Source organism: Acanthopagrus latus, chromosome 17 (genome assembly GCF_904848185.1).
Source record: "Acanthopagrus latus isolate v.2019 chromosome 17, fAcaLat1.1, whole genome shotgun sequence".
NCBI classification, from domain to species: Eukaryota; Metazoa; Chordata; class Actinopteri; order Spariformes; family Sparidae; genus Acanthopagrus; species Acanthopagrus latus.
Genome location: NC_051055.1, coordinates 28,319,585 through 28,345,426, shown reverse-complemented (window position 1 = coordinate 28,345,426; position 25,842 = coordinate 28,319,585). Strand labels below are relative to the sequence as shown.

At 41.4% G+C, this 25,842-nt stretch overlaps 1 protein-coding gene across 1 annotated transcript; it reads right to left on the bottom strand.

The window, feature by feature from the left end:
• Positions 1-123: 123 nt before the first annotated feature.
• Positions 124-25,832, bottom strand: dpy19l1l (dpy-19-like 1, like (H. sapiens)). The gene is made up of 22 exons (XM_037073761.1): positions 25,448-25,832; positions 24,972-24,996; positions 24,787-24,874; positions 20,782-20,919; positions 19,947-20,067; positions 16,201-16,294; positions 15,881-15,938; positions 14,860-14,951; positions 14,074-14,173; positions 11,842-11,919; positions 9,169-9,255; positions 8,851-8,910; positions 8,148-8,228; positions 7,828-7,929; positions 6,896-6,967; positions 5,795-5,862; positions 4,896-4,920; positions 3,982-4,101; positions 3,687-3,861; positions 3,207-3,306; positions 2,314-2,439; positions 124-2,131 (listed from the first exon to the last, which is right to left on the bottom strand). Exons 1-22 carry the CDS (start codon positions 25,668-25,670, stop codon positions 1,960-1,962), a joined length of 2,205 nt encoding a protein of 734 aa, XP_036929656.1. The 5' UTR covers positions 25,671-25,832; the 3' UTR covers positions 124-1,959.
• Between the last annotated feature and the right edge of the window lie 10 nt (positions 25,833-25,842).

Here is a 25,842-nt window from a genome sequence, read left to right as displayed (position 1 = left end):
GACAAAAGTAAGTATACTTAAACCAGACAGCGTGTAGACTAAGCAGTGAAAATAACCCCGATTTCTCATTTTCAGAGAAACATTTAAGGAAAAATAACAAATTAAAATAAAAAACAATGGTGCTGACGGCAAGTACTTTTATTTTATTTTTTTTTCAAAATACAGACAAAATAGACAAATATTATAAAAGACGTCCGAAACACACAGCAATGCCTTCGACAGCAATAACCTATTTATGTCAAAGTTTCGGCCACAGTCCCTCAGAACGGGCACTTGACTTACACGCCAACGTCTACACCGTGAAACCTCGAACGGACAGATTAACTGTGTAGTTCATGATTTTGTCAACTGCTTGCTTTGACACTTTTAATCTCACCATAGTGGGACTTTTTGAATTCTAAATGTACATTTGTTTGGTTTAAAATCTCACTCTGGTTCACAGTCAACGAAATCAGCTGCAACAAGGTGTGCTGTACTGAAATGATTTCAACCTGTCGCACACACAACAAAAACATTAAAGCTGAGAGAAGCTTGCAGCCTTTCTATAAACAAAACCCGAATATTAGTTAAGTATGTAACTATTGTCAAGGATGTCGTCATGTTGGAGGAGTGAAAATGCAACCCATTTGTCTGCAAGGTTTGAAATTCATGCTGTTGCTGGAGGAAGACGAGACATCAGGGAGGAAGAAGTGATAATGTTCATTTCTCCTGTTGCCGCTCATCCAACACATCAACTCTTCCCTCTCATAGGAACAGTCTGATATTTTGGGAAATACACTTACTCGCTTGTTGTCAAAATTGTATGTGAAGATTACGAGACGTAATCGAGGACTGCTACCAAGTACATGAACTCCACTGCTACAAGTAGTTTAGATTGGCTGTTACAGAACTCACAAACTGACGGTTCTCAATCACTAAAACACGTCTTTCATGTGCTACAGCACCTCAAATACGCAGCTTTAATGACAAGATTTACTTTGGCAATAAACAATCATCCAGGAAACAAAGAAGTACCTTTTAAAGGCTGTACTGTACACTGGTATTTTACAAAACATGTGTTTTACAAAAACGTTGTAACAGGGCACATTTAGGGGAAACCTTGTTGTTTTGTTTTTTTTCTGTTTTGTGATAAAAAAAAATCTCTTCCCATCAGTTTATAAATGAATAAAGAACAAAAAACGTTTCTACTGTGTGAAATTTTGCTAAAAATCCTCTTGAGTGAAGGCAAAAAAAAGAAAAAGATTTTTAAAAGCTTTCAAACACAAGAACAGAATTTTCCCTGCAATTCCGAAGACTCTTAAAATACTTTTCGCTTCTAAAGAAAAAGTTATAACACCTTTAGGTTTGCATAAAAATACTCACACAAATAAATTATAAAAATAGTGTACTACTGAAAAGTCTTTTCAGGGATCAACACTGTGCATAACAATAGAAGAAGTCAGCTTTTGTCAAGTTTGCAAAGGGTATTGCTTCACAGTATGTGGACATCATCGATTGGTCCCGCCAGACAAAAATTACTTCTTCAGCGCAAGTCAAAGAAAATAAATTCTTTACAGTAGAAAACAACACTGATGTTTGAACAGCATCTCTGTGCGGACAGCGCTTCCTAGAACAAAGATTCTGTGTAACAGAACTAATTCAAGAAACTGAATAAAGAGCAACGAGACCGTCAGGTGCTCAATTGGGCACCGACTAAAGCGTAGTGGAAACATCGCTGGATGATGCAGCAAAAAGTGAAGTCAAATACTGAAAACTGTGAGGGCACCGAGAGACTCATCCAACCTATTAACAGCCACCGCTCGGGGAGTCAGAGCACTGCAAAAAAGTGGAACTGTGGGGGGAGTTTGAGGAAGTAACAAGTAAAAAGCAGCAACGGCAGTGAACGACCAAAATGTATTTTAAAAAAAAAGAAGCGGAGGAAAAACAAGTTGGTTGTTGAAAAAAGTACGTCCCATGATGTTATCTGAGATCTTTGGTCGCTTTGGGGATTTTGAGAACTTTGTAAATGTCATTGGAAAAGACTGTGGTGAAGTGAGGTCGTGAGTTCCTGGACATGTGGGTGCAGAGGGGGATTTTACCGACATTTTGGGGGTCCTCTATGTCCCAGATCTCTGGCATGCTGCACCCGGGCCTGGGCAAAGAGACAGGGGAGGAAAAAAGATGGAGAGAGAAATCAGAAATCAGGAATCAAACATTTTGTCAGGTATTTTAAACTAAATCAAAATTCTCTCAGGCTTAAAACATCAGATAAATGCCAACAATCACAATGTGAAAAATATGTAAAGAAAGAGGGCTCTTATGACGTCAAGGTACCTGGTTCGCCTGGTGCACCAAGAATCCTCTAAGACGAAGAAATCCACTCCCAGCTTCATCAGATTCCTCTTTACTGTTTCTCCAGACATGCGGCTGTACATGGAGTACACCAGCTTGGTTCTCTCCCTGCGAGGAACAAAATGCAGCACTGTTAGAAAGAATAAAGTGGACTTTATTTTATGCAGTCATCACAAGTCACAGTTGTTTTTTTTTAATGCAGAACTTTGAACTTGTAAATATTTGGATGGCATCTAATCTCTCCGGCTCAGAAAATCAGTCATCACAGGAGTTTGTTTCTTGTTTCCTCAGGAGCTGAGTGAGTATCAGGTACAGATTATGTACTTCTTATACATATAATCTGAGTAAAATGGATCAAAATCCATCCAGGAAAATTTGAATTTTATTCACTCAAGTTTATGAAAAAACTTGTCCAGGCTGTTTTGGAAATATCTTTGTAATAAATACTAAATACAGCAACTTCGGATCAATTTAAGGGGTTAAATTAAAAACATCTGTTGCCTTGATTTGAGGATACACTCAGTGTTTAACAGGACACATTCTGTTGTGTGTTTCAAAAAGAGACAAGATTTACATATCGTCATGTAGATTTCACACAAATTTCACATGAGATGCAGCTGTCAGAAACATGTTTCCATTTCTCTCTCCACACCTGTGTGTCAGTGTGTCCTCCTGTCAGCTTGCTGAGTTGTACAAACACACAACATCACCTTTACATTACACTTTACAAGATGTATATTTCCCAGGATACAGCACTCTGAACACAACTGGAAACTGCCTCCAGCCAAACATGAATGCTTAGTTGAACAAATTGTTTCTCTGTGCCGCTCTCATCTGAGCACAAGAGCAGCTGTGTTGCCATGGTTTCCACTGACCTCAGACCAGCGTCTTCATAGTGGGGGTGGTTGACGATGGGCCGACCTGTGGAGAGCTTCACGCTGGCCATGGTGGGCATGGCCCCGGCAAACACAGAATCTGCATCAATCACACACAAAACCATGAAACATCTTTATTCTGCATCGTGATGTGGTTGGTATCTAAGCTTTATTCTACAGCCACAGAAAATACGTGTTAAAAACAGAGTTCTCTTTTTTCATCTGCTGATTTTTAAGACATTTTGAGACAAGCTTTTGTTTTTACTGCTATCCTGAAGTGAATGTAACCCGTCCCAAAATCCAAATACTGTTTCTCTACTTTGTTCTTATCCTCTATCGTTTCCTTTTACCTCCAGACTGTACACAACTGAAGTACTTCAATAAATTCAATTACTGTAACTCGTCTTGTCACAGTAACCTGCGATACGCTGTTTCACAGGTAATGTTCCCCAGAACAGAAACAGCAGCGTCTTAACCCACCGGGCAGGGTGTTTTCCTGGATCCAGTCCAGCAGCTCCTCCTGCGGCAGGTTGCTGAACTCTCCAATGATCGCCCACTGGGCCTGAAGGTTGGCCACTCCCTGTACAGCCATGATCGCCATGAGTGCAAACACCACAATCTGGTGTTTAGACTTCTCCCCGATCCAGCCAAACAACTGATATAGAGAGAGAAATATCAGGATGTGTGTGTAATGCTCAATCTACACAAGCAGAGGAGAAACAGGGATATATTGTTGTTTTTGAATTGATGCCTTAACTTCTGGGGAGAGTCAGACCTGTTTAGAGCAGACGAGCGACGCCATGATGCACATGTGTGGCGTCAGGAAGAGCTTCAGGCGCATGATGAGGACGGCCAGGACGGTAAACGCCACCAGCTGCAGACTGTGGTACACCAGCTGCACAGGGACACGTTTACACAGGCTGATAAGCAAAACTGACACAGCTGCAAATAAAACAAGCAAAGATCATATCCGGGAACTGAGAACTATCTAATGTTTGTCCAACACAGACAAACAGCAGACTCAGACCAAACTCAATCCAGTTTTATTGATGTTTTACACAGTGTCCCAGTGATTTTTGGACTATAGATAACAGTGTGCTGGGCATGAAAAAATGTTCAAGTGACACTTTTGATTGATAATAAAAAGCTTCCGTCAGTCAAATTATGATCATTTTATAAGGAGCTCCCCTCCAATTCAAACTAATCATTATACCGTCTGCATAATGACATTTTCATGTTGCTTTGATCTGGTAACACACGTGTCCCTGTGAGGACTGAGAGCAGCCGTGGGTCTCTGCAGAGCGACTCACTGAGCCACACAGCCAAACATTAAAGCAATTATCTGAGAAACTCTGGAAACTTCCACACACACTGTGGGCCGGTGGATGAACATCTGAGTGGTTTCCAGCCCCGGGAAGGATATTACAGAAAATGACACGAAGCAGCTGGGAGAAAGCTGACAAAAGGCAGCACAGTGTGATTTCAGAGCAGAAGGGAAGCTGCCTTTCATTTCTTAGTAATGAGAAAAGGGATGAAAATCACTTAGGGACATGGTAACTGAGCACTGGACGGATCTAATCAAATCTAACAAAAAAAGGAACGACGCTTTAAAAAGATCGACACTGAGGTGTTACCAACATAATGCTTGCGCACACACTGATTAACATAAAAGGATGTGAAAAGTCTCACCTCTCCTTTGCCGGCACTTTCTGACCTGCAACACAGAACAGACAGAAATATATACACTGAGCTTTTGAGTTGGGACAGACTGAAGTGCAGTCGCTTGAAATATGAAGAAATTCATGGGTGAGCATCTCTTGCCACATAATCAGTCTGAAAAGCATCTAGATGCACGAGCTTCAATACAACTCAGGAAAGATATGTTTTTAATACGGGACTATTTCATTTGATTCGATGCAATACAGTGCAATCTGGTACATTTCTTAACATTTCCATCATGAATTAAAGCAAGCCAATTCTATAAAAGTGGCAATACTTGTGGATACCATCACACCCCAGCTTTCGTATGGTCTTCACCATGCTGTCTCACCAGGTGACATTTTGCCGTGCTATCAATGTACTCGAGTGCTGATTGACAGGCTTTAGGAAAGGTAGGACAAGTTTCTGCTTTCTTAGAAAATGCATGCAACATCTTTTAAACTGTAGATTCTAGAATGGATGGTGCACTGTAAACTGTGCCGGCATTGTTGGACATGTTCTGGGTTTCCTTTTGCAACCAACGGTATGCTAACGTGGTAAAGAAATGCAAAGGTCTTGCATCAACGCAGGAGTCTCGCTTTGACCTTTAACCTTAAATGAGATGAAGACACTATGTAGAATTAGCAGTAATGCTTTGGTTAACAGATATTAACAGTAGGACTGGGCCATCGACTGGTTTATAGTATATTTGAATCAATCCAGAGGCCAGTGTGTCAATGTACTTTGCATTTTTAATGTTAAAAACGATTTCCCATTCATGTGCGTGCATTTTACACCCCTAAAAACATGATGAACTATACTACTACTACTACTAAGTATATAAAGTAACATCAGCAACAAGGCCGGCGAGGAGGCCTCAGGACGCTCACCCTGCAGCTTCATCAGCATCGGCAGTCTGCCCTCCATCCCTCAGGAACCGGACTATATCCTGGACCGTCTGAAAAGGAGACATTTTTTACATTTCCGCAAATGTCATATTTCCAACACACAGTGCATTGCACGAGAACATCATCTTAACAGCTTGCTCAGCTTGTACATACCATGCTTTGTCAAATCGACTCATGTATTCTTAGCTCAGCGTGGGCAAGGCATTATGAGATTAGACTACATAAAGAGCAGTTCCTTAAATAGTTATTTTCTCTGATGTTTCCCCCCCTGTGATGTTTCTTGTTGCAGGAATCAGGAATAAACGTCCCTGTTCTGCTTTTCTCAAACTTTAAATGTACATGTGTAAATGTCAACTAACCTTCCCATGCAGAAAAAATAAGACAACTGTAACTATCACAAACTCACAGTTTCAGCTAAGTCTCTAAGTGTATATTGCACCTGTTCACCACCGCAGTAGAATCATACATATGACAGACAGAGTTCGTCTTCCTGCTGATGTCAGCCAGCGTCTAGAGGCTCTGAAGACTTTGAAAAAGCACAGGAGTCGTTAATCTGCGCTGCATTTTCCTCTTCTGAGGTTTTTATTACATTCTGTTTATAATGAGATGTGTTACTAATCTTCTTCAATTGTTTTTCTTTATATACGTATGTAGAATAATTACTGATCCCCTTCTGTTTGTTGCAGCTGGCAGTGGTAATACAGTGAAGTACGACCCCGATTCAAAAAAAGTTATGATGCTGTGATTCATCTCACTTTGTGTGCTGCAGGCATCAAATTCAGAATGAGCGTATGGAAACCAAGCTGCTGCGTTAATGTATTTAATGAAAGTGTGCAAGAGTCGCACTGGTTTTCCATTCTTTCCACATTGTTCCCAACATTCCTCCTCCAAACAGCAGCTAATGAACCTACTGGCTGAGATTTAACCACACACAGATCTTTGCTCTCATTAATGTCGTCTTCACGCTTTGCAGCCAGACTTTCTTGTAATTAACATGCTTGTTTTATTTGGTCAGATTTTTTTTTTTTCTGCTTTGAAACCAAACCAAAGGAGTCGTCCATCTCTGAAGTACAGAGGACTTACCCTGCCAGCGATGAGAGCGACCACCAGCATGTTGATGGGCAGAAGTAATGTTTTCAGGTAACGTAGAGGAGTCTGAGGGTGTGGAGAGGTAAGAAACAATTCAATATAAGACTGCGTTAACATGCTCAATAACATCCCACTACTATTCACAGTATGAAAATATGAAGAATTTGATACGGTCATGTAAACTGCATAATTCTGATTGAGAAGTTTGAGACCATTTGACTGCCTGTCTATAGTTTACTGGGGCAGAGAGACGCATGCACAAAAGCAAAGCCCATGATTCTGGTCCGCAGGAGAAACACACCTTTTAAACATTATAAAAGCACCATCATATGCACAAATATCACAATGCCGTAAGAGGGAGACTGCCCGTTTATATGAATATTCATGGATGCATGTTCACAGGAACATATTACTGGAATATACATTTTCATCGTGTATTCTGACTAACAAGTCAATATTCAGTCGGAGTATTATACTTTATGCAAAAACGCTAAATATTCTGAGCATGTAAACACAAAACTACAACACAAAACCAGGAGGGTGTCTAGCACAGCTGAGAATAAACCGCCAAGTTCTGCTGTCTGGTTTCTATCTTCTGTGAGATTCAGAGCACAGATCTGCTTCCCTCTTCGCCTACTGTGAGACCTGCTGTGAGAAAATCCCGGCCACTCTGATACAAAAACAGCAGGCAACTTTTTTTTTCTTTTTTAATGTCTGATATTGTCTCAGGCCCCCCCAGGAGACTGTGAAGAACAGTGGCTACCCCAGTCGCTACTAATGAGGATCTGATTATACAAATAAACAAGGCGATTGAGGGACATTTTGAAAGCGAATGTTTGGCGATGTGGCAACTCAGCCACACAAACTCACAAAGATGAACGGTAACTCTGATCGGAGAGGCAGATTTGAGTCAAAACAGAACTAACCTCTAACTCAATGAAGTCAAATTCAGCAGCACACGTGTACATCAGAGTGTGGAAGTCCTTGTAGCTCGTGAACTTCGACTTGATCAATCCACTGATGTGAGCCTGGGAGAGACAAAGAAATTATACATACATTTTGTATTTCAAATCTGCAAAATGTATAATCCAGTCTGAACCTTGGTAGATAAGTTTCACTTTTAACTATGAAATGTAGCAACTCTTTGTAATCATCAAAAATATTATTACTACCATATGAGGAGCATTTCTGTTTTTCTGTTTTTCCAGCTACCTTAATTTCACAAAGTACAGTGAGAACATCTTACATCATCTGAGGCACAGAGGATTGTGGACAGCATGAATTTGAGCAAAACTGTGGACCCGACCCAAGCCAAACCCTGCATGACCTGAGGAGGGAGAAGAGATACACACTGAGAAGGCTGACAAGTACACACACGCGTAAACACACACACAACTCAGACTGCAACCTGTAATTACAATCACAGCTCAAAGTGATGTGGGGTCGAGCTATGCAGGCTGCGATGCTGAATGGACACAGTAGCCAAATAAATTCAGCCAGTTCCTTTCTTTGACCTCTTTAAGCTTATTTATTTTTATTTTTAATTGAAAAGAACGCTGGCAAATGAACTGATTGCACTGTGTTTATTCTGAGAAGTCGGTTTCTAAAATGAGAACATGGTAAAATTGATCTAAATCACCTTTTAATCACGATCAGTGAAATCAAAAGCAAGATCAACGATTCGGTGGTATTTTTGTTGAGCTCTGAATTTTCACAGAATAACCTTAACCTTAACCTACAGAAAGCCACCAGGACAAAGTGAAACTGATTTTATAGAAGAATTTCAAAATGTGAATGAAAATTGTCAGAGAATAAATCCAATGATCAGTTGATCTTTATTAATCCAGATGTGAAAATCAGATAATGGCATAGCTGTCAGTGATGGAAAAAGTACCCTGTGTTTACCCTGATTACCCTGTGAACACAACAATAAATACAATTCTACATACCCAGATAACAATTCCAGGTCTGAAGACTTGAGCAAATCGATGCCTCAATGCAATGATTACCTACAGAAAAATGACCAGAACAGACTTCAAAATCCACACAACATGATAAAACACTAACATACAGTATACATCATCTCATTTTCAGTCCATTTCCCGTTTGCGAATCCATTTACTCCACATTTACTCTGACAAATGTATCTGTTATTTCAGAGCAACTGGATCCATTGATCAAACTGAACCTATCTTGACCGACCCAATAAATCTCAGAGCATTAAATGACTGCACACACAGTACTTGGGACTCCAAGGTCCAGCTCACCCAGATGGAGACGAGTGAGGAGGCGTAGAAGGACGTGAGCAGCATGGAGTTGCCAAACATCAGGATGAAGCAGACGCCGAGTGTGATCTGCAGGAGGAGAACAGGGAGGCGTCATTCGTCACAATCCTGAGGTATTTACGCGCCTGCGGACTGTGCAGCGCGGCACATCAAGCTACAGTTAAGTGTTTTCCAGCGGCTTGAGGCGCGTGATCTGTCAGTGTAATTAGAAATAATGCCAAACATGCGAGCTTGGCAGTGAGCTCAGAGGCAAAGCCAACTTCTGTGGGTTTCCAGTGGTCACATAAAAAAACAACTCAGCTCCATATTCACTGCAGCCTGCAAAAAATAACATCTCCTCTCTCAGTGGTGGGCGGGTGGTCTGGAGTAGATTGTATTAAAAGTCGATAATAAGACCTTCTGTGTGACAGAGTTGTTGAAAACACTCCAAGGAGATTTAAACTAATGCAATAAACTTTGAATACACAGCCGCAGGCACAATATAATCCTATTGAATGAACTCTTGATGCTTAATCCCGCAGTGAAGAGGGAAATAATGCACCACTCTGCATTATGTAGACAGTCAGGCTGTGTTCCCAAACACAGGCACTTCCAGCACAACAGGTGGCAGAAGAGCTGCAATTTTTTCTTTCTTCATATAATCGATTGGTAGATAGATATAAAAACAACAATCACTGTATTCTTTCAGTCAATTCTCAAACAAAAACATCAAACACTTGCTGGTTCCAGCTTCTTACACAAGAGGATTTTCTGCCTTTCTTTGTCATTTATGACAGGAAATGTCTTCGCGTCTTCCTGCTACAATTGACAATTTTAGAAAATTGTGATTAGAATTTCCACACAATTCTGTTGCTATTTTACAGATTTTACAATTAATCGTGATAATATAACAAAATAATCTTTAGCTGCAGCCATAATTGCCACTGGGAACCTCAACCAATTGGAAAATGCATGTTTGTAGTGCTGAAACAGTGCAAGTCAGTTAATCATTCAGCAAGCAAATCCTGCCCCTCCTTATATTTCTTAGTGTTGGCACTGCTGTTGCAAAGACAACTGGATTGTTTCTGTTTTATGCTCGATGCTAGAGTGGCAGCTAGCATCAGCACAGGACAAAACATGAGTTTTGCTCATGCATTCAGTTCCAGGCTGACAGCATGATTGGATCAACAGTCAGCCTTCATTTTCTGTGGAGATTTTAGTCCCGCTGGCAGAAAGAATTGAATTGTGAAAGCATTTAAAAGTTTACAGGGAGCCAACCAAGACTCCAATTGTGTCATTATTCTGTAGCCATTTATCAGAATCAGAAATACATTATTGATCCCCGAGGGGGAAATTGGGTACTTTACAGCTTCTTCTAGAATAGAAATATCATACTATAGATGGATTATAAGAAGATGTAAATGGGGGAAGTAAAAAAAGGAGAGTTGGGAGGAATAAAATATTTGAGGAACTAAGAGATGTGCATAAAAACTAGAATACATGATGAAATATTAGTAGAAATATCAATGTAAAGATATGTGCCTTGTACTACAGTGTTATAAAAAACAGTGTTTCTCAATATTAAGATGTTAAATTAACATTTACTTCATAACCAAAAAACCTGACTGACTATCAGCAGTTTAAGTTAAGACTGATATACATAAAAGAATGACCCCAGTCTCTTCCACACAGCGAGGTATGCAGCTCATTAATTAAATACTGGTATTGGATCTGTGCGCAGTGTCGGCAGAAATCCAAATTCCGGTACAGGATTCGGATCAGAAGTGACAGCAGTGGATTAATGTATCCTCACTTTGTATCAGTGTACATTTAATTTTGCTGTTTTAGATGTGTGGATGTGCAATTTTAAAGAAAAAACACATCATCATAGAAATAACTGACAGATGAATTGACACTGAAAATGTCTGTTTGTTGCAGTCCAACAGTATGTTTGCTCCATAACAAGTGACACTGCTCAGGCTCATTAACAACGCTGTAGGTCATCGAGGACACACACGCCTGGTGGTGTGCCCGGATTTCTTTTCTCGCACAAAGCCAAAGTCATCGTGGCCAAGCTCGCTAAATTATGCAGAGCCATATGCCTTCTTCTGACACAAATCTCCACCATCTCACCACAAAGGGCCCTCTCCTTATCAGCAAAGCACACAGTCCCTGGCTAACAGCCTGGCATGCTGAGGGGATTAGGGAGAAAGAATGTGGAGGAGAGGGACGACCGGCCAGAATAACACACACCCCAGCACAAACATCTTTACACATCCTCACATCAACACAGATATACTTCTGTCCTTGGCAGGCTGAACCAAGTTGCCCACATATCCTCCCTCTTTCATGCTGAAAAGGCATTCGTGCACACTGAGTAGCATCATCATTGCTAAAGGAAAAAAAAAAAAGTCATCCCTGTCTCTGTTGGTGTCGGCCTCGCGGATCATGAAATTCTTCCGGCCGAGGAAGCTGAGCGAGATAAGCAAGACCGAGGCAGAGCACATTACAGCTCAGAGGACAGACGCTGGAGACTTTTGCTTATGCTGGGAACAACACATGAATCACCCACACACGCTGAAAGCCAAACTACATTTTGTGAGCGATGCCACTGTTAGGAAACAGAAAACTAATGATTAACTGATGTGGGATTTTGAAAAAGGTCATCTGACGTACCATGTGAGTGACCAGGATGGACTGCATCTTGGAGGCCGCGAGGTATCCCAGGATGTAAGAAGCAAACAGAGACGCCACCTGAAAAAAAAAGAACAAAATAATAGACAACCTTGACAATACACTCCAGAAGACTCCAACAATAAACACTTAATATTTGGAGTTTAGGGGCCAGTTTGTCACTTCCCATCTATAACAAGAGAGTTCGTCCATGTTTTCTCTTCTGAAATGCCAAATAATTTCTTGTCAGGCTGCTGCCGAAAAAGATGCAGGATTTTAATGTTCATGAACTGTTTTTTCTTTTTATCATCCTACACTTTCAGGAAATTTAAACCTGTGTGGGCTGAAAAAACTGACCCACACAGATAGAGGTAGATAGACTGAATGCTTTGTTGATCTCAATAGAAAGCTGTTTGGATTAATCAGATGTAAAACTGACCCCAACACTTGGCCTGTACATTATATGATATAAATTTCTTCCGTTGCTTGTATATCTTGTATGAATGTCTGTTTCTGTTAGCCTGAGCGTCTTAGTTTTTTTGGAGAGTGTCTCGCGCTGTTGGCAGCTTTTCAAACACCTGAGGAGGTAGAACCAGCTGGTAACTGGTGAGAGAAATTTCTCCTCTCCACTTCGTTGTCAGTTGCCATTTGCAACTTTTTACCAGATAGATTCTCGATTGGAAGAGGCTATACTGGCGAGAGTGGAGGGGGGAAAAAATGCTGCTTTATCATATAACTGCAGTTTGTATGTCTGCTTCTGGTTTCCCTTACTGAATGCCACTTTTTGGCTGACACACAGACAGTGGTCAGTCGTCATCGCTGCGATTCTTTGCTGTTGGTTTGGTGCGTCTGGGTCTGCGATGGACAGCACTTTGGATTTGTTGCTGAAAGGTGTTTTACAGCTTAACTTGGCTCGCCTTTGACTCTAAATACATACTTAATATTCACAGCACATTTATAGTGCATGTCCAGCAGACAACGTTGTTATGTCACGGACATCATCATACTTGAGTGACTTGGTAGTCACGTCACGTCGGGGTCTGTAACTAAGCAGGCTGGCTGGAGGAGAGTCTCCAGTTTTTTCTCCTCATCATTTCCTCTTATCTCTCCATTACTGCCATCTGACAAAGACATTAATTGCAGCCCCCAAGATATCATTAAAAAATCCATTACACTGTAACTGACTACATTTGCATTTAAATGATGCATTTCACAACTCAGAGTGAAAATAAAAACAAAACAACACCACATTTAGCAGTTAATCATTCACTTTCCTCATTCTGAATCTAAACGATGAATCTTATGTGGAAACAGACAATCGGATCGCCGGTCAGGCTTCATTTTCCCAGGAGATTTCGTGCATGCTGGCAGACGGAAATTGCATCGTAAAAACACTCATGGTGTCATTATTCCATAGCCATCGCACTGTGCAATCAACATTAACTTTATAATGATAAGTTAAAGCAGGAAACGTGTCTATTGCTGGCTTAATCAGAGAATTAAGATGTCTTTTATTAATTTTTTCCCATATTAACTTCATAAATTGATAATAATTAAACACACATTGTAATATTAATAAGGATAAGATGTATTATAATATTCTAGGATTAATACTAGCAAATACTTTCTTGTAATAATATCTACTTTACTCTATTCAGTATATTCATCCACACTGAAGAGCGAGCAGTGCGGGTGGACGTGCATTATTCGGCTTCAGGTTGAGTTACTCATACAGTGGGTGAGGCGAACAGGTTCAATTAGCAGCTTACAAAATACAAAACAAAGGAATTATGGTTGTTAAATAACCGGTTTCATGTTAAAATCCCCATACAGAAGGCAGCTGTGGCCTGTGGGGGCCGCCGACAGCGTGGGCTAAACTGTTCCTGAGCACAGAAGCTGCCGGCAGTGACCTGTTTGCTCTGTAGTCCTGGTTCAAACCACCAGCCCACACTCCCAACTCCCCTGTCACTGAAACAATCTATTCTCCTCACAGTCTCAACTATTCCCATCAAATATTCAGAGGGTTTTATATGCATATTTTCATACTGCATGTAATGAGAGATTCATGAATAAATTAGGTACTTTTGTGATTTCAGTATCTCGGTCCCCTTCTCTCAGTCTCGCACCTTCCTTGCTAGAATCCTCTGTTCTCTCTGAGTCTTTATTTTCTCCCTAATCTCTCTGCCCCTTATACGTCCCAATTCTTTCTCAGTGTTTCTCTTGCTCTCTATTTACCTGAGTGAGCAGCACAAACTGGGCGAACTGCCAAGGCAGCATGAAGCACAAATTGGAGACGCCTAGAGCGACCATGGCTGTCCTGCTCGGGTTCCGTGTCCTGGGGAGAGAAGAGAGACAGAGGAAGGGGGAAAAAAAAAAAGAAATAGAGTGGTGAGAGAGTGTGGGTGTACAGAAGATAAAGAGAAGATGCATTAAGACGGCTGAAAACACACACACACACACACACACAAACACACAAACACACACATTCAATTTCACTCCGAGTGTACAACAAAGAGCGGGTTATGTACCCAGCGAGCCTCAGAAATACGACACGGAGTTCATTCTCCTTTTAAAGCAGCTGGGAGAAGAAGTTACATTTTACTGGCTGCACTCACACAACACAAGGTGGCGTCCGCTGGTTGATGTGCAATGAGAAGATTTCTAGTCTGTGTGACAAGTACATTAGCTCACCAGGCTGCCTGCTTCAGTGCACAATTCAGCAGACAACAGACGCCAGCTTTGCTTCAGCAGAGAATATAACACGCAGGAGAAACAGTTAGTCTGTGGCTAATATCGTCAGAAGAAAACAGCTTTTTAATCATGTGTTACTTCTGTTCACGTATCCCACAGGGTGTTAAAATGAGATGAAAATCTGATGTTTTTCTACAGCTTTTTTTTTTAATGTTTTTCTGCCACCAAAAACATCAGAAACTCAGGGGAGTGAAAACCAAACTGATGCACCATTAAAAGCTGCAGGTGTTCAATGTGATTCTGAGACAGTGAGGCTGGTAATGAGTTTACCTGAGGATGTAGGTAAGGAGGAGCATCTGCAGGACTAAGAAGGGGTAGGCAAAGCTCTCCCTCAGGGGTGGAGTCCACATCACACGAGTGCTCTGATACACAAAAAACAAACACACACATACACACAATAAAAAGCAAATCAAAACTAAGTAATTTACAAGCACTTTGTTCGTCCACAGCTTAAAAATAACTCGATTTATAAGATTTATTAAATCCTGCATTTATACGTACAAGACAAACATTGCTTGTGTACACGACTGCAGACACTAAGCATGAGACATCTGGCAAATGTCTATGTCAAAACTTAACTAGTGTGTCATTTAAGGAATATGAGTAACGGACTCGACTCTGTATCGACAGATGTTTTGTATTAAAGGACTGAGATCGCGGCCAAAAGAATTGAGACATCCTTGGTTTTCATTTCCCTTGCTAGCATGCTCTCTGTGTATAAAAGGGGAACCCGTCTCTATCGCTTGATAAAATCCCACACCGCTATTTATACATAATAACACACTTTACTCTACAATCTCACACATGTTTGTCACCTCAGAACAAGCAGCCACATTACCGGCCCACTGCTTCCTCCCATAAAAAACACCCACACAAAGATACAATATCACTGCACTCATGGGAAAGAAAATGCTGGGAAGTGGAGAGCACCTGTGTGTGTGTGTGTGTGTGTGTGTGTGTGCGTGTGTGTGTGTGTGTGAGAGAGCCTGAGACTGAAATGGTGCTTTATTGATCTGGAAAAATAGAGACTTCTTATTTGTTCTGAAGGAAACTGAAAAGGAGGAGAAAAGGAGGTAGGTGGAGGGACTAAGCTTTTTGAATGCCAGCCAAAAGCAACTCTAAGCTCCTTTGAGGGGCTGAAATGAGTCCCTTTTAACCATATTCTGCTTTTCTGAGAGCTTCTTCTTTTTAAGTTTTACACATTTCAGAAGCTTACACCTTAAGAGACTTATAGTACCAAGCAACAAACGTTTAACTCCGCTGACATTGATCATAAGGGCGGCGCACTCACCTCGCCGTGATTGAAGAAAAAACACATTGTGGTAACCACGCCGCCCAGTCGACTGCCGCTGCACAGGAACAATGGAAAGAAGTGAGGGACGCACGTTTAGAGAGTCAGTGAGCACAGAACCGTTTCAGAAAGGTCATCGTCAATCTGGTGCTTCACATCTATATTTGACAGCAGAGAGAAACCATAAAGCTGTTTTTTTTCTCTCCAGGCCTGACAGCTAACTGCTGAGGGATGAAATGGACCATAAAAAAGTTCATCCTCTCTTCTCTGATGCCCATCTGAGCATGGCAGGAAAAAGCCCCAGGCAAGACTGGACTTACCTCAGGTAGGCACCGTAAATGAAGAACAGGCTCATCATGGCGCCGTTCAGCAGGAACACGCAGGACACGTAGAAATACGCCGGGTCGCCCATCCCTAACATCCACAACAACAACAGAGACGAAGTAATGAGTGCTGAGGATGAACTGCTGAGTGTCAGAGCCTGAGGAAAGAAGCTGTATCTGATCTGGTTTTAGGACAGTGGATACTTCATGTATTTTTTGCTTGTCTGTCTGTCGTGAAGTTTGGTAAATGTGCAATGCTTTCAAACAGACAATCACTCAAGACAGCAGGCGTATGATGTGTATCCAAAGTAACACAGCTCACACATGCCCAGTATTAGTGGTAAACTCCTTCATATTCCTACATGCCAGTGTGTTTCGCATTCAGACGCAATTAATCAAAAATATTGTTATTATTTGGCTCTGAGGTCACTTATCAAGTCACTAATTTCCCAAATTGTAAAGACTACACAGCTACAAAATACAAGACACAGCCGTTAGTTTAACACCAAGCAGTACTAACCAGTACAGAGTCTGAACACACCTGTGCCCTAATCCAGTTTTTGTAGCAGTCTAGAAGTTAGCACAGGTACAGGTAGAATTCATCCTGCTCTGCAACACACTTTAATCTCCTGCTGCAGGCTTTCTGTGGCCTGTTTTTATTTTCAGCCATGTAATCCCATTTCTGATTTCAGCATTCCATCTAAAACAATATATACTATGTAAGGTAAACATGTTGTTAGGTCACTTAATGTGCCTCCTTTTTCCAAATTGCTCAGTGTTTAAAGATTCTGTAACCTGTGTGTTTTGTTTGACCTCTAAGTCAATTACAATTAAATACAATTCTAATTCTAATACAATTAAACAACAATAGTTGTTACAATACTGCACATTAACACTTGACAACTACATTTTGCATGTTCATATACACAATTTAGCATAATTTGAATAACTATTCTTTTTACAGTTACTGGTGAACTCCCACTACTGAAGTGACCAAACTTGTCTGCTGTCTTATACACTTTAGTCGATGGAAGTACGGCTGAAACTATCGTTCACTACTTTTAATCACTGGTCAAAAAAATGTCAAGAATTGTAAAAGATGCTTGTGAAAGTTTCCCAGAGCCCAAAGTGACGTCTTGAAATTGCTTCTTGTTGTTCAACCAACAGTCCAAAACCCCACAGACTCTTCATTTACTATCATGAATGACAAAGACAAGCAGAAAATCCTCACATATAAGAAGCTGGAACCAGCAAATGTGTTTCTTGGAAAGCGCAGAAATGATTAATTTATTATGTAAATAGTTGGCAATTAGTTGTCTTTTGTGTGTTGTGCCCTGCCAAGCAGACAAATAGGCAGTTTATGGCCAACAGAGGCTGTTGGCTATGATAGAGACTTCAGTACGTGTGAAACTAGAGATTTTATATTGTGAAACAAAAGGAGATAAAAAAACGGAGGATACAATCAAACTTAATCTACTGGTTCAAAACACTAACCATATTCTCCCTTTCCTTCATTTCCTGCTACTTCTCCACAGTCGGCTTTCAATAAAGGTATAACATTCTTGTGAAACGTCGGTTATCAACCTGACCTTTTCTTCTCATCGATTTCAGATAAAACAAATAAAAAATGTGCTATTTTAGATCTGATGCAGCAGCCCTCTTCTGTCTGTAGTCCCCACTCTTTGGTCTCACTCAGTGTCCCACCCACAGCTTCTACCGGGGGCATTATAAAGAGCCTGTTGACAGGCAGCCTTATTGCCTGGTACAGCAGCTGTACAGGTAAGGACGCTTAAGGTGCTGAAGAGGCTGATCTGCACAGCACAGCACATCACCGAGTCTGAGCTGCCCAGGCTGTAGTAGCTGAATAACTAGCAGTACCTCCGGAAGTCTGTGAGCCATTAAAGAGGAGATACAGAACCCACAAATGCCAGACTGGCAGACTGAGGAACAGCCTCTTTCTCCTTGATTCATAGTAATTGTAATCGGCCATGAAAAGTCTGCAAAATCAGTTTGGATCAGACTAAAGGTTGTTCTTACAGGGCAGGGCAGAAAAGAAGATGAAATGTTTGTTTGCATGGGAAGACGATAAAGATCTACAGAAAGGTCAGATCTGTATTCCACCACAGCAGAACTGCATATTGAAACCCGGGGAACATTTAGAGAACACATTCTGTTGACCAGCTTATGTGTTGACCTCATTTAAACGCGTTACACTGAATAATAACGGGACTAATTTCGACTAAGACACGTTGTGCTTGCAGCAGGTACACAGAACAGATTGACCAGGCTGTCATAATAACAAGGCACTTGGACGCGTGTTGAAATTACTGAGAGCTGTTTCATCACGACGTGACAGTAAAACACAGGACAAACAGAAAAGAGGATCTTGTTCCAGCAGCAGCTCAGTGTGAAAATTTAATATAGACTCTGCGCTCTATCTCTAATGTGTCATTCTGCGACTCACAAAAATAATGCGCTCGCTGACAATTACAGCAAATGTTCCCCCTTTCTGTAAGCAGTTATGCAAGGCAGCTTGCGTCAGGTTTATGTAAACACTGTGAAAACAGGCTGTGTACATCGACCCTGGGGTGCCTCGCTTCTCTAATGAGACTGACAGAAACACACAGATTACGGCTCCACAAAGGAAAGCTGACAATGGTTTTGTGCTTGTTTACTGTCAGCAGATTTCGCCTTCGTGGAAACGTTCCTGCAAACAAATCTCAGATACCCATTTGTGTGTAATAGGTTAAAAGCATTTTTCTTTCCCTGGGGGGATCCGTGTTGATAATCATGTTTCCTTTGCTGTGCTGTAGCTGCTGTTTCAACAATTTGTTTTGCTGCAGTTGAGATCCTTACCATCACACCTCTGCTTGAGATGTCTGGCATGATTTTAGGAGCCTTTATATTTATTACTAGTAGTGCTAAAGTGAGTTATGAGCACTAATCAGCAACCACTTTCATTTTCAAGACTTCTTACAGAAATGCACACATTGCCTAATTTCTCAAATGTGATAACTGGCTGCTTTGCTTTCTCTTGTATGAGAGTAAAGTAATTTGTTGAAGAAATAATTCAACACTTTCTGATCCTTAGCTAAGCTAACTGGCTGCTTGTTTGTGAATTCAATGCGAATGTTGCACTACTCGTCAGACAAAACTCGCAACTTAAGCACTTTATCTTTGGTTGTGGAAACGTTTGATTTTTCAAAATGTTTGACAGAAAGAAAGATTCATCTTTTAATACGCACAAGTATTTAGAAGATTAATCAGAAATAATCCTTAACTGCAGTACTGATTGATAAGATTATTACCATGTTATTCTCTGTTTGATCTGTATGTGTAAAATTTACCCTAGAATTAGATGTAAAAGCACTAATTTGTCAGTCATCTGTTGAGCAAAAGCAATTTGTTTTATTGGTGTTTCAGCTGAAGGTGAGAGAATCTGAATCACTGCTCTCCCTCTGTTAAATGTATGCATATTCTTTTGACTGCCAACTCCCCATGAGGCTATTTTGACATCCGTCCACGAGGGAAGAAAATCATCAAAGTCTGCGAGGAAATGAGTCACCCAGTCAATTCAGCGTGAGACGGTGTGAGTATTTTAAACGTTAGCGTAGCTCTAGGTCGCTCCAGTGAAACTATCTGCCTGTGTAATGTAGTCATTCAACCTTCTGCCTGTGTAGGAGTGTGTTCACAAATGAGCGTATTTGCAGATCACAGTGGAGCGCCGAGGCGACAGTCTGTACCTTCACAGCTGTCCACAGGAGTGAGTCCCTCTCCTCTGTTAATGGACCAGCACATCTTTGTGGGAATACCGAAGTAGCCCATCACGCCTGTGTAAATGCGGTACCAGCTGGCCAGGACCACCTGGGGAGCGGAGACAGACAGAATCAGCACAAAGCCTATTTAAACCTGTTTGAAAGGCCTTTCTGTTCTGTTATCTCATCGGAGGACAGACAAACAGGACTCAGACTGCAGAATTTCATTACTTTGTTTTTGTTTTTTGTAAAGTATGAGACTGAGCTTCCCGGAGCAGAAAAATGTTGATCCTTCCTGCACTGTTTTGTGTAAATGGATAAACAGTACAGTGGCTCATACAACTGAACTAGCTTTGGATAATAGAGGAAATGAAAACAGAAAATGAGTTAGAGAAACCAGTTTAAGACTTCATTCTGATCTCATCTTATAAGGTGGAGGTACTAACTCCAAGATGTTCCACAAAACTGAGCAGTGAAAAACCTAAAACAACGTGTCCTGGTGCTTTGACTGCTACACGTCACACTTCAAACTATTCAAAAATGATGTTATTTATTCCTGCAATGCTGAAGAACTTCCGCTGATAAAGATTCAACACACACCAGATCTTTCATTCTCTGTTTGCAAGATATAAATCTTTAATCTACTGCAGGAATAATAATAATAAAAGAAAAAAAAATAGTGCTCTGATGTGTCCTGTGATAGGAACTTGTGTCTGTTTTTTGACAATCATGAAGTCTGACAAAAGCAACAAAATGCCAACTCTGAGATGGGTCATGCTGCCATGCTGCAAATCATAAGAACGGGCGGCCAAATCAACGTTACCTCTGGATAAAGGTTGAATCTCTTCAGAGTGTTGATGACCAGGGGGTACTCTGTCAGCCGATCATTCATGACCATGTGGAGGCCAGTCAGGAAAGAGGGAGCCTCGATAATGGTCTTGTAGTAGGAATAGTACAAACCCTGGAACCAGAGGAAGATGCATACGCTTGGTGAAATAATTCATGCAGAAAAACTCAAAAATAGGACAGTAGTTAGAGAGAGAAACGAGTGGCAGGGAGAGGACGAACAAAAAAGACAAAGGGAGACAAACAGTCTGTATTCTCTCATTCATTCATGGCGGGTAGTGTGTTCAGGCTGCAGGGGTGCAGACCACAGGGGAAACCAAACAAAATGCTGGTGCAGGAGTTTAAAATACTAAAAGGTGTCCAGGGGTTTATGGCAGTTCTGGGTAATAACATCAGGAAATATTGAGACCTGGCATGTTTGACAGCCAGCTGGTATTTAACTAAGAGATCCTTGGTTATTTGAAATGAGATCTGCAGTGTATCCAGCTTCTACCTTCACTCTCCCTTTCTGCAAGCTCCCCTTTATTCTCTACTGTTATTTTTATTATTACTAAGCCCCAGTGAAGCCAAAGACTTTCAGGTTTTATAGTATGGTGCAACACAGTTAAGGGTAGCTGAGAGACAAGTGCTTTGCGCTCACATTAGATGGTGCATTGCGTTTACCAATCACAGATGGTTGGAGACCAAAAGATTCAAGTAAATTTATAAAAACCACAGGTCCTGGCAGCAGAGGGACAGCAAAGGTGGGCTTAGAAATCTCAGAGAATGAGAAAATTGTCAGATTTCCGAGCAAATTCACTGATAAAAATCCACACTGATGACACTTAAAACTGGCTTCCAAGATGCCATCTATCACAAAAGCCAAAGATTTTAAAGATGAAATAACACCTAATGCATGTAACATTGGTTGATGAGAGTACGGTAGCCTGAGGGAAGTCATCAGGGGTAAGCCATGACTCAGTGATTAGGCAGCAGTTTAGATTTTGGGAGTAATAGATTTTTTTCTGACCTTACATTCAGCTGGCAACATTTGGAGGAAGGAGAGATGTGGATGAGAAATGATATTGAGACTGTCATAATTCACAGAACAAGATGCTTTAGATACAAAAATCACCTGAAAGTGAGTTAAACAGTCTGTGCAGTATGAGTGGTGGGCATGACTCAGGCCAGGTGTTGCACTAACTGAACTAATAAAAGGGACCCTAGCAGTGCATTTACAGTAGCACCTCGACCGTACGTGTAGTTCACCTCATGCTATCACCTTCGTTGATCAGACAGGCTCCTCAACAGTACTGATAACATGCCACTAGAAGTTTATGCTGCCACAGCAGAGCCACACAGCTCCACCAGTTCATAAATATACATCAATATACTGTAAGTGGGAATTGTTACGGTATTAAAAGAAGAAACAGAACCACCAATCATCCTGAAACAACAGATGATTTCTCCACAAAGCATTTCACATATCCAAGATTTGTCCACAAACTAATGAGGAAACGTTCCTTGGATTTAAGAAAGAAGCAGCAAAATAACACCAGAAAGGTGCAAAATGAACACTATTGTACTTTTTTTTAGACTTTTTTACTGCAGTGGATGCGTTCAGACAAATGGACCATGTAACGGCACTCACGCAACGCCGCGTTAATCGCTGCAACGCCTGATTTGGTCTGAATACAGCCTCAAACAGAGAGCTAACAGCATGAAACAGATAGAAGGAGACAGCAGACTGACACCAAATATAACTCTACAACATACAACCCAGACAGAAGAAACACGGTATGAGTTATGCACCCTCAGCAGATGGTAACGGCTCACAGCCCATTTGGCAGCACGCAGCAGGGGGCGAGGGAAGAAAAATATTCTGTCTGCATGTGATTACACTGTCACCTTCAGCGTCCTCTCTGGAGAAGGCATGAAGACGGAGCTGCATGATAAATATCTGCAACTTTTACTCTGCTATACTGATGGGGACGTGTAAACATATGTTACGTCATGTGGCTGCTTTTACGAGAACAACGACACCAAAGTAATAAAACAAGACACCGCAGGAATAAGAAAGGTGTCTACATTTTGTATACTGTTAGAATAACAAATGTCAGTTCTGAAGTCCAATTTTCTGAGAATAAATGCTGACTTCCTGGAGCTAAGGTACAGTCTCTTATCACTTCTACATTGAGAATATTCACTCCATCTCCCTTACTGGTTTCAACTGAAGCCTGTAAAGCACATTCATGCGTGCATTTCTTTGTGTGAACTGTACAACGCTTTGTCCAGGGTTAATCAGTTGTCAAACAGAAATGCAGATGTGCAGTGTTTGGAAAATGTCAAAGTCATTATCCTACCGCTGTGCCATCACCTTGTTTGTTTTGTACAATAACATAATACCAGAGTGCAAACCGCAGCATCGCTCACACCGACTCTTCAGTTCGTGATCGCTCTGCCTGATATTTATTCACCTACATTAGAACTGTGACGTGACGTCGTTTTTCAAGGCTGAGCGTTGGACAGGAAGCTAATGTGACAGCACCTTTGTGATGATGAGGGCTGCAAATCACAGTGTGTTTCATCACCATTAATCTCGCCATCATTGTCTGAATCACTCGATCATTAGTGAGACAGTGAAAGGTGCCTGTCGTTATTTCCTTAAGCCCAAGCAGCTTTTCCCACACTGCTTCTTGTTTATACCCAGGCTGATTTCCAGAACAATCTTCTTTGCTTTACTGTTCTTAAATACATTGGCACTGTACATACTTGGTTGATTGGTTTTCAGAGTGTCGCACCACAAATACTGTAGCATTCACTGTCTGGGTTTAGAAGGATGCAGTTTAGGAGTTTAGAAAAGTGTAACCACACAGCCACTTCCTGTGACTTAACCAAGCGGTGGTGGTGAAATTATCTCTCTCTCTCACCACTTTCACAACAAAATTAGCCACGCATATGCAGGTTTTTTAAAAAACAGCCGAGTGACTCTTTGGTTTGGTCTATTTTCCCCCTTTGTGTCACATTCGTCATCAGGAACGTGCCAGTAAAACAGGGAATAGTGGAAAGCAGTAGTTCATATACCTCATCAGACTACATCAAGAGGACATCAAACTTGTTTTTAAAAAGGTTTGCAGATAAATGATAACGGAAGTTGCTAAGAAGTGAGACACGTTGTTCCTTTTTAACCTCTGGCAGCAAACGAGCTCAGAAGCCCCTGACGGTGGTCACGTCTCTAATGTATGTTAACTCAGTCTCTCTTTGAAAGTCAGCACTGACTGGCAGATGAAAAGGCTGTGTTTTCATCAGAGCTGGAGCTGATATCACCAGTGACTACTATAGAGTCATCTGAACCTGGAGTGAATGCAGATTGTATCCATTCAGGACAAAAGCCAGATGTTAGCGAGTGAAAGAGGATTTTCTGTCCAGTGTGAAAGGGGTATTTCTCTTACTCTCTCAACCACGTCTTTGAAATGCATAGCGAAATCTGGCTCCGTTTGATTTAATGTGAACTGGGTCTTGCCAGTACCAGCGTAATTCAGACGGTACCCATAAAACAGAGGTCAATACTGAACCTTAATTCAGAATACATTTTCTTCTCTACAAGCGATCGATATGCAATTATTTTGACAGCTGATTACTCCTCTGAATCATCTATTAGGAAAAAATAATGGTGAAATACAAGATGCTTCTCTCCATTTTGTATGACTGAAATGAATCTCTGGGTTTTGGACTGTTGGTTGTTCAAAAAAAGACATTAAGAGCTTGGAAATTTGAGATTAGGGATTTTTTTTGTGTGAAACAAACTGAGATGATAAACGTATGAATGAAAATGAAAATGAAAGTGAGACTGACAGAATTATGATCTTCCTTTGAAAACAAGCCTTGAGCTTCTTGCACCTCAAACACGACTATCAGCTCCAGGAGACATGAGGAAACAGTGGCATCAGCTTCCAAACCGTGTTATCACTGCATCCCTAAATGAAAAATAAAAAGTATTTACCATCTCTGTCCGAAAAGCCATTTCCTTCTCCAGATTAGACAGGTGAGAGAAGTGTCTGTCATTCTCGAACAGCTGCGAGAGATGATGCCTGATCACAGAAGGAGAGATATGTGAGCCAAGAGCTGCATCAACAAGTAAACACAGCAGTAATGTATGAGTAATAACATGCGGACAGAGACACGTACCAGTGGAGATACCCTGTGAGAGCAGCTGTGGGCAGAAGAGAAAAGTGCTGCTACAACAAATCCAACTTTATGGTTGACAAACTGCAATGACGTGCAGAACCACACTACACACACAGAGCCACTTTAACTATGATGGATGGAGACTTGGGTAAATAACATGGGTGTTGCATTTTGAAGAGAAACTATCACAGATACTGGCTTTAAGTTTTTAAAAAAAACGCTGTAAACACGTGAGAAACTGACATGTCACTTAAGCAGAGAACAACACAGACAGTTTAATGCGATTTTTGATGATTAGCAACAATAGGTGGCTAACACTGGTGGGCTAGCATTAAGGTGAGCTAACGCTAGCTAACTGATCAGCGGCGGAGATAACTTAATTTAGCGGATCCGCTAATGCTACTGGTGTGCGTGTCGTTAGCAGCCGTTAGCTAGGGGTCCGTCGAGAAGCTAGCAGGCTAACGCTCCTAACTTACCGAGCAGAAGAGTGATTCCCATCTTCGCGACCGCGGAGGGAGTTAGCCCGAGCTTGTGTCTGATGCCCGAGAGCCCGTTTGAATGGGAGCTGTTGAAAGCTTTGCTCTCCCTGCCTGGTCGCCGAACGTTACTTTTGCCAGGGGGCGAAACAAGCGGGCTCTTGTCGCGGTCAGTCTGGGTCGCTGGACTCTTCCCGGTCTGTTTTCTGTTTTTAGCCACCATGGTTTCCAGGAAGAGCCGACGCTCGGCAGCGGGGAGCCGTGGAGAAAACCCGAGGGTGTGTGCGAGCTCGGCAGCCCCACAGTTGCTCGTATCTGGTCCTCGGATCTGCCCCTTTACTACCTGAGCGATGCCTGCACTGGGTCCTCGCTCCAGACGCTCGGAGAAACCTGAT